Below are 14,876 nucleotides of genomic sequence, written 5' to 3' on the forward strand. Positions count from 1 at the left end.
TTCAGCTGTTTGTGTTTAGAGAACATTTAACATTTGAAGTTTAAGGCTACAACAAATGATTGTTTTCATTATTAATTAATCTGCCGATTATCATATTGACTTCGTCTATAAAGCAGCAAATCATCACATTTGAGAAGCAGAATCTTTCTTTTTTTCTTTTACTTGAAAAATGATTTAGACAATTGATTATCAAAATAGTTGCAGATTAATTTTCTTTCAAGTGACTACATTTTTTTAAGTGAAAGGGAAGTTTCCTGATGAAAGTCTGAGGACTGAAACATTGCTGTGATTAAAGTGAGTACAAGTGATTGACAGTGTGCAGGATTTTTCTGTCCTTTTACAAGTGAAAGGGAAGTGAATTGGTTTGATAGAAAAACATGTTTATATAATTCAAAGTAAGGTGTCAAGAAAGGTATTATTGGGTACTATACTTGGGTATCACATTGGCGCTATACCAATACCCAGGCCTAGTTGATTTATTTTAGATAGATAGTCAAGCCAGTTAAATTTATGTTATCCAAAATTGGCCTGAAATGGCTTTACAATACACTGATATTCAACACCCTTTATCTTTGGCACATCCCAATCTTTTCAAGGTTCACCATTATCTATATATTTTCTATCTATATATTCATTGTCTCTATTTGTTGTACTTGACCTTTGAACTTTTCTGGTTTCTTATTTGTCCGTGTCTTGTTTGTCTCTAGTTCAGGGCATCCTGGATATCCTGAACCAGCCTGCGATCGGCAGCGATGGCTTCCAGTCCCACTTCCCCCAGATCACCGACCTTTCACAGGTTACCAGTGGAGACGGCAACTCTCTCGAGCCTTCTCCCATCAACCTGCCTCCAACTGTCAGCTTTGTAAATGGAAAGCATGAGGTACGGCCCATATGCTGGAGTATTTAATAGATAATTCACTCTTATTACTTTTATTTGCCCTAGTTTCTATCAAATATGATAACATATTACTCACCACAGTAAGCTGAGCTCTAGGAACACCCAGGTGAATCGTCAGTGCAAAAGATAAACAACTGTGTTAGAAAATATCTGGTTCTTAAAAAAAAACAAATGTATAACTTTAAAACTTCCAATTACAGAGCTAAATGTTTATGTTGAGAAAACTAAAAAAAAAATCCTGCAACTTAAATCAATTTAATTTTGAATTCTGGGTTAATTTTGGATGAATTAGTAACTATGGCACCATGTTTTATTCAAAATTCAATGTCTCTGACTGGCTTTTTCTCCATAACAACAGTGGTTGAGGCTCATGGGTATTTAGAGTCGTCCGCCAAAATGAGAACATATGATTTCTCAGGAACTAAGTGAAATGTCGTAATAATTTAAACTGAAAAGGAAAAATAACGCCCCAAGCTAACAAGCTTCCTAACAGTCAATTAGCAAATTTGCTAGCTTTGCACAGTTGCTGACGTGACAATAACTTTGGACAGTTTATTCAAAAGTCGAAAAAGGTGAGGTGATGTGAAATTTTGTTCCCGGCGTGGAGTACATTGTTATTTGGTCCGGATCTGGACCAGAGTCCATCTATTGATTATATAGGCTCTGTGTACTCATCTACCTACTTTTCTGATCCATCCAGGTGACATTGGAGCCAGAGCTGCCAGAGGAAGCCCGAGGGGATCAGTTTGAGACGGCCACTCCTGTTCGGGTAGAAGAGGTGGAAGAAGAAGAGGTGACTGAGGAGGCGAGCGTGACTCCTTTTGATTATGGTGTCATAGAAGTCCACCCAGAGGAGACGACCACAGAAGAAAGCAGTGATACTCACTCAGTCACTCATTCTACAGATACCTACCTAGATATATTTACATTATCATTCCCAGAGGCTGACACAGTCTCTGATGTAGTTATAGACTTCGAGAGAGCCCAAACTCATTATGATCAAACAGCAACAAGAACCACCACCACAACCCCATATACATCTCCTGAGTCATCACCAGCATCCACCACCCCATCAGGCCCGGTTCTCCCCGGTGTCTCCCAGACTGTCACTAATGGGGTCACCTACGAGGTAACAGAAGGCTCTGCAAGCCTCCCTGAGGGCGCTTCGCCCACCCCAGCTGAGGGCTTTGAGTTGGTAGTGATGACTGATGAGACGGAAATCGGGGGAACGGAGCTTCCTACTTTTATCCCAGACACAAAGTCACAAGAAACCACCACACAGACCCAGACAGAAGACTTTGAAGGGTCTGCTTCGGGAGAAGATGAGGCTTCAGGGCAAGATGTTTACCCACCAGAAATACCCAGGTTTACCAGCACACTATCCCCAATTTATTCCATCCTTCACCCACAGGAGCCTCAACCTCCAATGGGTGAAGGAGTTACAGAAGTCCCAATGGTTTCACCGTCTGCTGACGCGGTCACAGAAACAGGTTCAGGTGCAGAGCAGCTGTCGGGGGAGGGGGAGGCTTCTGGGGAAGAGGGCGGTTTTGTTACTATTTTACCAGCTGTGGCAGCTGTGACATTTGGAGACCAAACCACACTCACCACAGACTTTAAGGACATAACTTCAGCACTTAGCACACTAAAACCCACCACACTCCCCTCCCATACTTACACAGATGATAAGAAACATCCCGCTGTTACCACCGAGCTTGTGCTTACAACCCTTGATGACCACACCACACACCCCACCAAGACGTACAGGGACCAGACGGAGCAGACCACCACAAGCTCGACGCAGTATGTGAGCCAGCCAATACTTACCACCACATCACCCTTGTATACCTTCGACCACAGCAACCACTCCGTCCCCCAGTGGGCGTTGATCCCTGACCCAGATGCCACCCCTCTCCCGGAGGAAGATTTTGAAGACTATGACAAAGAAATTGTGCCTCATCTGGTGGAGTCGCGCCCTCAGGCACCCAAGGAGACCCTCACCACAGAGAAACCACAGACCGGCACTGACTCATCTCATTCTGTTGAGGCCAGCACTGTGAATCTTAGAGGTACATGAAGTCCACTGTTAGTGGTTTTATTCTTTAGATACTTTAAAGTATCTAAAGATACAGGTAAATGGTGTAAACTAGGGTTGCAATGATTATTTTCATTATCAATTGATCTGCCGACTATTTTATCAGTTAACTCAATTGTCTATAAAATGTTTGAAAATAATAATTAAAAGTGCCCATAATAATTATAATAATTTGTTTTGTCAGATCAACCATCCAAAACCCAAAGATATTAACTTTATGATCATGTTCACTCACTGAGCAAAAAGTGAGTCTAATATTTTGCCCTCCTGATGTATGTCAATGGGGTGGACAAAATATTAGGAACACTTTTCAATATAATGCACTCCAGTACACCATCACCACCCACTACGACCTCAATAATAAACATAATGTAGAATTATCTCCTTTCTGACAATGTCGACAAAAACTGAAAATGTATAAGCTTTATACAGAGCTGTTGTAATTGATTGCATTAGATTGCACAGGTGTTCTTAATAAAGTGCTTGGTGAGTATATATAACTTATAAAAGCTTCAAATCTTCACATTTGAGAAGCTACAACCAACAAATGGCTCCCATTTTTCCTTAAAAAAATGACTTAAACGATTAATCAATTATCAAAATAAATACTGATTAATTTTACTATACTAACTGATTAATCAACTAATCATTATATATCTAGTGTAAACACCACAGTAGCTTATAAGCGAAATCAGAAACCATATGTTTGAGTTTCACTAGGCCGCACTGCTTAGTTAAAGTTACACCTGTCAAACTTTCCATTGTAGCACAGCACATATGCAGTTTACAGTAAATACGGTGGCAGATTTACCATAGAAATTTTTTGTAATTTTTCCAACATCAGTCCTCTGAGGTCACAAGTAAACAAAAGCAGCTCCTCATTTCTTTATGTTTATCATTTTTGTTGCTGGCAGATTTTATAAGCTATACCTAGATGGCTAATTAATGCTTCATTAACAATGCTAATTAATGGTTAAAAAATGTCTCCAGCTGACTGCTTATTGTTTCCAGCTAACTCTTTTTAAAAGGGTGTTAAATTTGCACTTCATGGCTACATATATAACATCATGCTATTAGACTGAGGCTAAAGCTAACCAGGCAAAAAGTTAGCATCATCACCGAGGACATGGAAACAAAGGAGCAGCATCGTTCTTTTATTGCAACGTAGAGCTAGTTAGTATGAATAAAAGTGTAATTAAGATGTTAAAATTTGCTAGTTAGATTTAAGCTGTATTGTTTGTATTTTCAAATGTTATGTTTCAAAGTGAAAGATGTTGAAGATGAGGACTAACCAATGTGCTTGATAATGTGACACTATCTCCAGTTAGGCAGGGAGTTGTTGGAGTGTAAACAGGGCAGAGGTAATTATACGCTCCGTGGCTTTGGAGGTAACTATGTCGATAGTAAGCTGGTTAGTGGGCATGCTCACGTTTTCAGCATACATCAGACCAGACAAACAAACCTTGCTTTTGTGTTTCTGGTTTTGGAAAACCTAAAAAAAGGGATGAGGGGTTTAATGAACAGTCAATACATTACAGCACTACTAATGACCCTGTCACTAGTGTGATTTTAATGGGTTTCCTTTTGCATCATGTCCTTTGCATAGATCTCCTGCCGTGCTCAATCAGTACGTGTCAGAACGGAGGCTCCTGCTACAAGAAAGGAGCAGAAAATATCTGCGTGTGTGCACCTGGATACACTGGGCAGCACTGTGAAACAGGTACGTATACGCACAGCACACAGAGCCATGTCTTCTTATTGAACAAACCATATTGACCCCATAATGACAGATGGGTGATGTGGAATAATAATAAGGCTTGTGTTGTGTGTCTGCAGATGTTGATGAGTGCCAATCTAACCCATGCCTGAATGGAGCCACCTGTCTGGATGGAGTCAACTCCTTCACCTGTCTCTGCCTGCCCAGCTACTCAGGAGAGCTCTGTGAACAAGGTCAGCTGCTTCTGAGTGAAAATGTACAAAACCAAGGTAGTATTGAAGACTTTGGCAGACAAATAATTAAAGGATAATTGAGGTTTATTATAACTTAGGTCTTATTTTCATCGTTTTGGCCTTCATTCTTATGATAACATTTTACTAACTGAAGTAAATGCTGGAGTTGGAAAGTTGGAAGTTGGAATGAATGCAAACTAACACAGAATTTGTTCAAATTAATTTGAATGCAATCCAGGTAGCCCAATGCTAATCTACATAGTACAATTAACTTTCAATTCATTTGCGGTGTCTCTGCAAGTGACTTCAGATTTGTTGCTGTGGTAAAGGCACGATCACACCAGCACTTAAAACAGCAGGAATTTGAGCCGAAATCAATTAATTTCAATCTGTCACGTCAAGTTCCATTTTGGTGGACTTTGACACATGAATTTGTGCCATTGAACAATAGCAAACCAGTCGACAGAGCTGACCTTTAAGGAAACAGCGAGCTGTTGTCTAAAAATGGAGGAAACTATCAGCTTATTAGCAGTGTTGCACTTTGCACTTTTTAAACTCCCTCTGATTGAGTATAAACTGCTTCCCAACAGACGAATGGTTTTCAGACAGCTATGAAACAGGAGTCAATAGTACAAATACATCTTCTGAGTAAACTGTGAACTCATTGTCCTGTTAGCGAACTGTCAGTTAGCAAGCTTGTTAGCCTGGAAAACTATTGCGACTGTCCCAGCTGTCTAGCATGTTAGCGGTTATCTCTGTAGCTACAGTAGTTCACCACCAACTGACCCTTCAGCAGTCTCTATGTCACCAGCCTCTAGTGCCACATGTTTTGTGGAGACATGTGGGTGATATTTGCTGTGACATTTTCTGGCAGGCATCTGCTGCCGCCAACATTTGTTCCGCTCACCATATTCTGTTGAAAGTTCCCAAACAAATACCGTATTGGGTCTGTCTTGATTCCGGCTGGTCACAGCCAAAGACCGGAATAATCTGCAAAAACACTACAACTGGACAATTTTATCCCCATGTCAGCTTTCAAGGACTCTATTATGGACATTCTCACTGATACATGCAGCTGTTTCCTGACCCAATAATATTCCCTAACCCTTGTCTGTCTTCAGCTTCCTGTTGTCCCATGAATATTCTTGCCCTCTTGCTGCTGCTGTTTTGCTGCTGTTTTGCTCTGCCTGTTTGTCTATACAGTAGCATACTTTTTGTGTATGCTACTGTATGCTACTTGTTCTGTTGTTTTATTGCATTATGCTGTTTGTCTGCTAGCCACCTGCCTGGTGTTTGTGTACTAGACTGCATGTCATTTATGCAATGTTTGTTGTGATTGTATGTACGTAGTGGGTGTGTTGGAAATGTTTGGATGTGTATTGCTACTTTTTTAACTTTTTTTTTTTTTAGCCCCTTCCCCCTTCCCTCAAGAGGCTTTGCCTTTTGCCAGGCCATCATTGTAAATAAGAATTTGTATTTAATGATTTGCCTGGTTAAATGAAGGTTAAATGAAGTAAATAAATAAATAAAATGGTGTGACCAGGCCTTTAGGTAGTTTCATTTTTAAGACAGCCTCACCACTATTCAGCAGTCTCAGTCATGTTTAATCCAAAATCCCTCCGCATGTGATTTACTTTACTCAGATTGTATGGTGTCGTAATTATCTGTTCAGCACTTACGATACGATACCATACGAAATACTTTAACAATGCCCCAGGAGGGATTCACCATACAAGTAGGACAAACACCAGGTAAGACAATAAACAACATTTAACAATAAACAACAGGTAAAAGGGCAATCTCTTCTCAAGGCAGTACAGTATTCTCACCAGTTTCCTCCACTTGCATTAGCAAAGACAACAACAATAGCCTAGCTTACTGCTAATAACAGGACATCAGAGTGACAGTTAATTTTGCAAACATCCTCCGCTAGAGTACAAAGTTGTTGTACTACACGGTTTTATTTTAAAATCGGGCAAAGCGAAAACAGAATTTCAGAAATTTCAGAAATTTTTTTTGCAAATTTATTAAAAAGGAAAAACTGAAATATCACATTGACATAAGTATTCAGACCCTTTTTGCTATGACACTTGACATTTAGCTCAGGTGCCTCCTATTTCTCTTTATCATCTTTAAGATGTTTCTATACCTTGATTGAAATCCACCCGTGGTAAATTCACATGATTTGGAAAGGCACAGACCTGTCTATATAAGGTCTCACAGCTGACAATGCATATCAGAGCAAAAACCAAGCCATGAGGTTGAAGGAACTGCCTGCAGAGCTCAGAGACAGGATTGTGTTGATCTGGGAAAGGCTTCAAAAAAATTTCTGCTGCATTGAAGGTTCCCAAGAGCACAGCAGCCTCCATAATTCTTAAAGGGAAGAAGTTTGGAACAACCTGGACTTCGCCTGGCCAAACTGAGCAAACAGGGGAGAAGGGCCTTGGTAAGAAAGGTGACCAAGAACCTGATGGTCACTCTGGTTGAGCGTCAGAGATCCAGAGATCACTGCAACACTCCTCTGATCTGGGCTTTATGTGGCCAGACGGAAGCCTCTCCTCAGTGAAAGACACAGGAAAGCCCATTTGGAGTTTGCAAAGATTTACTGGTCTGATGACACCAAGATTGAACTCTTTGGCGTCAATTCTAAGGGTCATATCTGGAGGAAACCAGACACTGCTCATCACCTGTCCAATACCATCCCAACAGTGAAGCATGGTGATGGCAGCATCATGCAGTGGGGGTGTTTTTTTAGCAGCAGGGACTGGGGGACTGGTCAGAGTTGAGGGAAAGCTGAATGAAGAAAGTACAGAGATACCTTCAATGAAAACCTGGTCCAGAGCACTCAGGACCTCAGACTAGGCTGAAGGTTCACCTTCCAACAGAACAATGACCCGCAGCACACAGCCAAGACAATGCAGGGATGGTTTAGGGACAACTCTACAATCAAACATCTCTCGAGAGACCCGAAAACGGTCGTCCACCGACGGTCAACATCCAACCTGATAGAGCCTGACAGGATCTGCAGAGAAGAAGGGAAGAAAATCCCCAAATCCAGATGTGCAGATTGTTGTGACATACCCAAGAAGACTTGAGGCTGTATTCGTTGCCAAAGGTTCTTCAACTAACTACTGAGTAAAGGGTCTGAATACTTATGTCAATGTGATATTTCAGTTTTTCCTGTTGCAAAAGTTTCTAAGATCCTGTTTTGACTTTGGCATTATGAGGTATTGAGTGTAGATTGATAAGGAAAGAAAAAATAAGAAAAAAATAATTTAAATGATTTTGGCATAAGGCTGCAACATAACAAAATGTGAAACAAGTTAAGGGGTCTGAATACTTTCTGAATGCACTGCAGCACTAAATGCGTCCTCAGTCATGACAGTCTTTTCTCCTCAGCTGTCCTCCAGCACTGGGCGTTGGCTCTTAGAAGATTAGTTCCAGCCTGTTGTCCAATATTTCTACCATTACTCAGCAACTAATGGAGGTTCAGGCACACAACCAGACTCAAAGGATTAATATTTTCCAGGAAAATTTACCAGCTTTCAGTTCTAATAATTTAAAATGTCCCACCTAATAGTCTTTGTGCAAAACGAAACTATTACTAAGTTTAAAAATGAGAAAATACTCCCTTTTATAGTACAGTTTAGTAGTTATTGTACGTCATAACATTGACCCAATAGCTGCTTTAGCTGGAAATTTATTGTACATCAGTTCAGTAACTTTTAAAGGCCGTTTTAATAGGCAGACAAAATGTCTCATGTAATAATCATGAATTGTTAAAGTTTTGTTGGAATTTTTTTTCAGTGAACTTGAACTGAGCTTTCTCTCACCTAAAATAATTTCTTTAACTTTTGGACAGATTATTAAGGATAGAGAGTGTGAGAGCTTTATACATTTTAAATACTTATACATATGGACAAAATACACACATCTGTCTGTTTCTACCTATTTAGAGATTACAAAAATATGTGTTTTTCAGTAATAGTGGAAATACTGCGATACTTTACCTGAGTAAAAGTAGTAATACTCTGTATAAATACTTCACAACAGGTAAAAGTCATGCACTGAATATTTTATTTTAAGTAAATGTACAGTATTATTTTGTATTATTGTATTATTATTCATAAGTATTATCAGGAAAATCTAATTAAACAATAAGTAAGTAAAAGTACCCACTGCCACTATGCAAGCGAAATGACCTCACATTATTATACATTGCTAAATATAATAATTACTGATAATAATTAATTATAGATTTTTAAGTGTTAATCTACAAAGTAATTACAAGTTACTAAACGTCAGACTTCAGAATTGTACCGTGAACACTGAACTCAATTTACTTTCCACCGTTGCTTAACAGAGCTATTAACAGTTTACGTATTCATATTTTATCAGAGAACCAAATCAAACCAGTTTGCAAAAAAGATTTTCCTGGATGAGAAAGTCATTAGCTGAGTCATCTTTAAAAAAGAGGACTTGTCCTATAAAAACGTTTAGAAGAATAGCACAAAAAATGGAAAATGTGTGAAACCTTTTTTTGTTGTTGTTTTTGTTATTTTCACCACATTTGTCATTGTCTATTCTTGGTAGAAGGTGTGGTGAATGAAAACTGGGAATCCCCAGACCCTCATTCCCAGTCTGTAGGGTGTTTCCATGTGCAAAGATGTAACTTAGATGTGCGTTATTGATGAGAGCACAGTGTAGTTTCTCCATTCATATACATGCAGTAGTTGGTAAATAGAGAACAACAGACGCAGCTGTCCTCTCGTTGCTGTTTGCCAGTGGAAAGAAGGACAGAATCACATAATTGCTCTATTATTTTGCCAGAAAGCTTTTGCAGCTGTGTGGCATTCACTCAGTGGTAAATACTGCTAAATACTGCCTCGGTCTCAGTCAAGCTCTCCTTCATCTTTTGGAAGAAGCTGTGTTTATACTGGCCTTCTGTATTCGACTGATTTGACTCCGTATATCAGAATAGTACTCTATTTTCATACTGCCCTTGGGAGAGTTACGGATTAAAGCTCTGCATTTATTAGAGTCCTCACCTGACCCTCCAGGTGGTTGCACAGTAGAGTTATTAAGATGAGGCGGGTTGACGAGAGCCAATACCCCGAAGCCTCAACAGCAACTTTCTATTATGGCTTTACTGGTGCTGATACAAAATACCCATTGTTTACTGAGCCTGACAAAGCAGATAACTGATTATATGGTTTAAAGTAATTGTATATCAAACTAAATGCATGTTGTGCATTAACTCTATTTGTGCGCATGCATGGACACGTCTCTGTTTGTGTGCTTTTGACCTGCAGACAACTTGGGAGTTGTGAGGGTTGATTAAGTCCAACTGTGTGTTGTTATTGAGCTCATTCAGTAAGGGGCTTTTATTCCCCAGCTGGACCTCAACTCTCTCTTTCCCTTTCTGCCTCTCTCTGTCTCTCTCTGGCCTGAACAACAGAGCTTGATGAGAAATAAACAAATCAAAGTTGTTGTGGAGCTGCAATAGCTTCATTATTGCAACAGCAGGGTTTCAAAACAACTGGATATTAGCAATGTACTGTATATAATCTAGTTAAAAGTAGCATAAAGTATAAAAATCTTGTTCCAGACTAGGCTGTTGTATTGTACAGGCAGAATATAGGCTACTATGCCACTATAAAACCAGAAATTTCTAATTAAATTAGCTTACTGCTCTGTGCATGTCCCAGGAATTCGTAAATACTTGTTGCTAGGTGGTTGCTAATATTTCAAAGTAGTAGCTAATGTGTAGCTGTATGTTATTTAAACTTCACTAGGTGGTTGTTCAGATGTTCCTTGGTGGTTGATAGGTCTTTAGTGAGTCAGTGTTAAGTGGTTGCTATGTGGTTGCTGTGGCCTTCTGGATAGATGCTAGGGCTTTAGTAAGTGGTTGCTAGGGTGTTCTGAACAGTTGCTAAGGCAAACAGCATGGAAATCTTCTTCTAGCAGGCTTACAGACTGTAAACTGTGCTATAAACAATAGATTATTGTACTATATCTTCACTAAAAGCTAAATTAGTGTACTCTCCTGTGCATGTGCGAGGACTGCATGATCACTTGGTGGTTGCTAACATTTTCGAAGTAGTAACAAATGTGTTGCTGTTTGTTATTGATATGTTGTTAGGTGGTTGTTCAGATGTTACTAGGCGGTTGATGGTGGGTCAATGTTAAGCGGTCACTGTGTGGTTGCTGTGACCTTCTGGCTGTACTAAGTGGTTGCTAGCGTGTTTTGAACAGTTGCTATGGCAAACAGCATAAACAATCTCCCTCCAGAATGGAAAGTCTTATAAACTATAGATCACTACAATAATGGCTAAATTTGCTCACTGCTCTGTGTAGGTCTTTAGTAGCTGGATGCTAAGTAGTCGCTTCATGGTTGCTATGGCCTTCTGGATAGAGGCTAGGGCTTCAGCAAGTGGTTGCTAGGGTGTTCTGCACTGTTGCTAGGGCAAACAGCATAAAAAAATCTGAATGGACTGTTTTGCAGACTATAAACCATAGATTATTACACTATATCTTAAATTAACTCATTTCTCTGTGCATGTCCAAAGAATACATGATCACTTGTTGCTAGGTGGTTGCTAACATTTTCAAAGTAGTAGCTAATATGTTAATGCTATAATGTTTATGCTAATATGTTGCTACTTGATATTAAAACGTCGCTTGGCTTCTGAGAACTGTGCTATAACATTTACTTTACATATTTTACCATACTTATTCCATAAATTTTAAAAACCATCAGCCACTTTACAGTAGTTTATAGGCTGTATCAGAGACTATTGATAGCTTTTATGTTGTAATCTGTAAGCAACAGATATAGATACTCTCCTGTATCTATACTACACTATATATAATACACTATCAACTGCACAACTACATGTCTATGCACTATTGTGCAACTGTACAGACCACTCTATAAATACTCTATAAATTATACAACAAATTCTATACTAAGTCTATTGACGACTCATTGACCAAAGTCAAATAAAACATGTTTTTACAACCTTATGGAATATTGTCCAGTAACACTTTCTCTCCCCTCACTGCAGACACTGAGGTGTGCGGGTTCGGATGGCAGAAGTTTCAGTCTCACTGCTACAAATACTTCACACACCGTCGGACCTGGGACGCCGCTGAGAGGGAGTGTCGGCTGCATGGCGCCCACCTGGCCAGCATCCTGTCCGAGGAGGAGCAGCTGTTCATCAATCGTAAGTCCGTGTTCTGGTTTTTTGAACCACAGCTCGAGCAGTGATGATGTAGGTTGAAGTGTTACTGTACGTTATTCTCAGTCTTTATAGCTTGAAGTAAAAATAAAAATGAATCAGGAAAAAGGCAGGAGGTTTGAAGGAGTTCAGCTAGAAACTGTGGTCTGTCCACCTTCATCACAATCAGTCTTGAATCCCCAGCAGGTTTTGTGACCCAGTCTGCTCATTTAGACCCTGTTAAACTCATCCAGTGCATCTGTAGACAATAAAAAATGTCTACATCTTATTATTCATGAAGGTGAGATCAGATGTCTTGCAATCACTGTCTTATTTCATAGATTTTAACCATCATTCCTTGTAGTTATGATCATTTTTTCAACTCAACTGTGCTTACTAAAATTGGTTTGACAGTGATTTAAACAAAACAATGTTAAAATTACAACTCAAATTGGCATCTATTGCAATTTTCTTCGTCATTGTTTAACTTTGACTCAACTGTAGTGGTGCAGCCACACAGTTTTATGACTCAGTCGACGGTTGTAAAAGACATTTTAGGTGCATTCACAATTTTCACTCCCAAATTTGCTTCTGTAAAGTTTGTCCCAGTTGATTTCAATGTAAAGCTTTGCTATCAGGCCAAAACTACCAAAAAAAGGTAAAGGTAGGCTTTTGAAAAAACAGACATCACAGACAAACTATTTAGACTAACCCTTCTCAAGTGATAAACTAAACTCAACTAGTAAGGATCCATTTATGTCTAAAGCAGCTCATCCGTTTTGTAGGTCAGTGCAGTTTGAATAACTGTGTTTGGAGAGAATCCACTCACATCTGTGCTTTGATCAACTGAATGTTCATGAGATAAAATAAAGTAGTTTAAACAGAGAGGAGGATACAGAGAGTTTCCATAGAAAATCAGAGCTGAGGGCTGCGTTTGCAGTCGGTTTCTCAGTTTATTGGGGAAGCTGCTGACTGAGATGAAATGGACTTGTGCCATTACCGAAAGCCGCTCAGCCTGAACATTTCCTTCCTGCTCTTTTGTTTGTTCACACTCATGATTATTCACCAACCGACTCCTCCGTTGCCACACACATATTCAAACCCAACAAACATGTTAATCGGTGTATCATCACACTAACTCCCTCTTTTATCTACAATCTCTCTCACTGAAGGTGGAAATAGGGCTGTTTCCTGTTGCATTTATCCATGCACTTTTAAATTCTCTCTCTGTAGGTCTGGGCAGTGATTACCAGTGGATCGGCCTCAATGACAAGATGTTTGAGAGAGACTTCAGATGGACTGATGGCAAGACGATGGTAAGACTAATGTCAAATGAGAATATTTATCTATAAAATGTCAACTAAGCTTTGTATTTTGCTTGCTGGCTGTGCAATTTTTTTTACATTTTTTACACTAGACATGCTAGTGGCGTGACTCTACAGCCTTTCATGGACCTGTAGCACTTAGATCCATGAAATTTCGTACATTGCAGGTAGACCTGCAACATCTAATCACTTCATCAAATAGTCGATCAACAGAAAACTCTTTTGATAATCATTTTTTACAGCAAAAATTCTAAACATTCGTCGATTCTAGCTTTTTAAATGTGAAGATTTGCTGCTTTTCTTTGTCGTATGTTGTAATAAAAACCCAAAGATATTGAACGTCCAAAGATATTTAATTTCTTTTAGGTTTTAGACTTTTAGGTTGGAAAAAACAGGCAAATTTGAAGAAGTCATGGTGGGCTTTCTGATATTTTATCTGTTTATACAGCAGCAAACATTTCTGGGTGTCCACAGGAGAGGTTATAGTTGTTGACTAATGACTAATACATTAGCAGACACTTATTTCCGCTTATAACTACAAAATAGGGGAATTTAAAGTAAAGTGTTCCTTTGACATCTGTTTAACTAAAGAGGGAAGTTTACTGCACTTTACTTTTACAACTTCAACCTTCTCCTGTTTACTTGAAACAAACCAGAAACATGAATCACATCACTTCCTGTGTGCCAGAGATGCTGCGCTGCATAACTCAACGACAGCGAAAGAAAAAAACGTGGACATTTATTTGTCTGAAAATGTCAGATGACATCATCGAATACCTGAATGCACACTGCTCTGCATACCGTCTCTCTGCACCAACGCCTTGTGCTCTTATTCATGATGAAACAATCTCACACACATGCATCATGCGTCTCAGCTGTTGAAGCGTGTGAGTGGAGCTGTGCAGCGAAAAAACAGGGTTGAGATGAGAGCAGAGAGGCTGAAATATGATACTGGGGGGGAACTCTGTTGTTGTAATGTGTTATCATTCAGAATAGAGGCACACCCTGACTGAAGCTCATACAGCAGAGTGCATGTTCAGTTCTCAGCGGCTGTCCATGCATAGTCCATACATGTAGGCAATGTGTCGGTTTCTGTGTCATTTTAAACAAACTAAAGCAGCATATTTGTGGATGTTCTCCTACATACAAGCTGCAGAAAGCAGTTTGTTTAGATCTGTGGTGTTGGTCGTCCCAGTAGCTCCACTCTCTGGTGTCTCTGGTGAATTACATCCAGTCACATATGTTCTCCTCCAGAGGATAGGTGGTTATTTCACAGCCCCCTTATGCAGGCATGTATGGTTGAGCAGCATCAATATCAGCAGGATAATCTTGGAAAGTAGTCGCTCACGTCAGTCTTTCAGTTTTAAAAGGAAATCAGGAGTTAATCACTG

The 14,876-nt window shown here is 39.5% G+C and overlaps 1 protein-coding gene across 3 annotated transcripts in view; it reads left to right on the forward strand.

Annotated features, from left to right (window-relative positions):
• LOC121885527 (versican core protein-like) overlaps positions 1-14,876 on the forward strand; it is a 38,310-nt gene that overhangs the window by 20,647 nt on the left and 2,787 nt on the right. For all 3 annotated transcript variants that reach the window (XM_042395069.1, XM_042395066.1, XM_042395065.1), the window contains 6 exons: positions 708-880; positions 1,599-2,964; positions 4,597-4,710; positions 4,827-4,940; positions 12,008-12,166; positions 13,394-13,476. In XM_042395069.1, the coding sequence (XP_042251003.1) occupies positions 708-880; positions 1,599-2,964; positions 4,597-4,710; positions 4,827-4,940; positions 12,008-12,166; positions 13,394-13,476 (2,009 nt within the window). The remainder of the gene's footprint in view (positions 1-707; positions 881-1,598; positions 2,965-4,596; positions 4,711-4,826; positions 4,941-12,007; positions 12,167-13,393; positions 13,477-14,876) is intronic.

This window comes from Thunnus maccoyii, chromosome 19, assembly GCF_910596095.1.
Source record: "Thunnus maccoyii chromosome 19, fThuMac1.1, whole genome shotgun sequence".
Lineage (NCBI taxonomy): Eukaryota > Metazoa > Chordata > Actinopteri > Scombriformes > Scombridae > Thunnus > Thunnus maccoyii.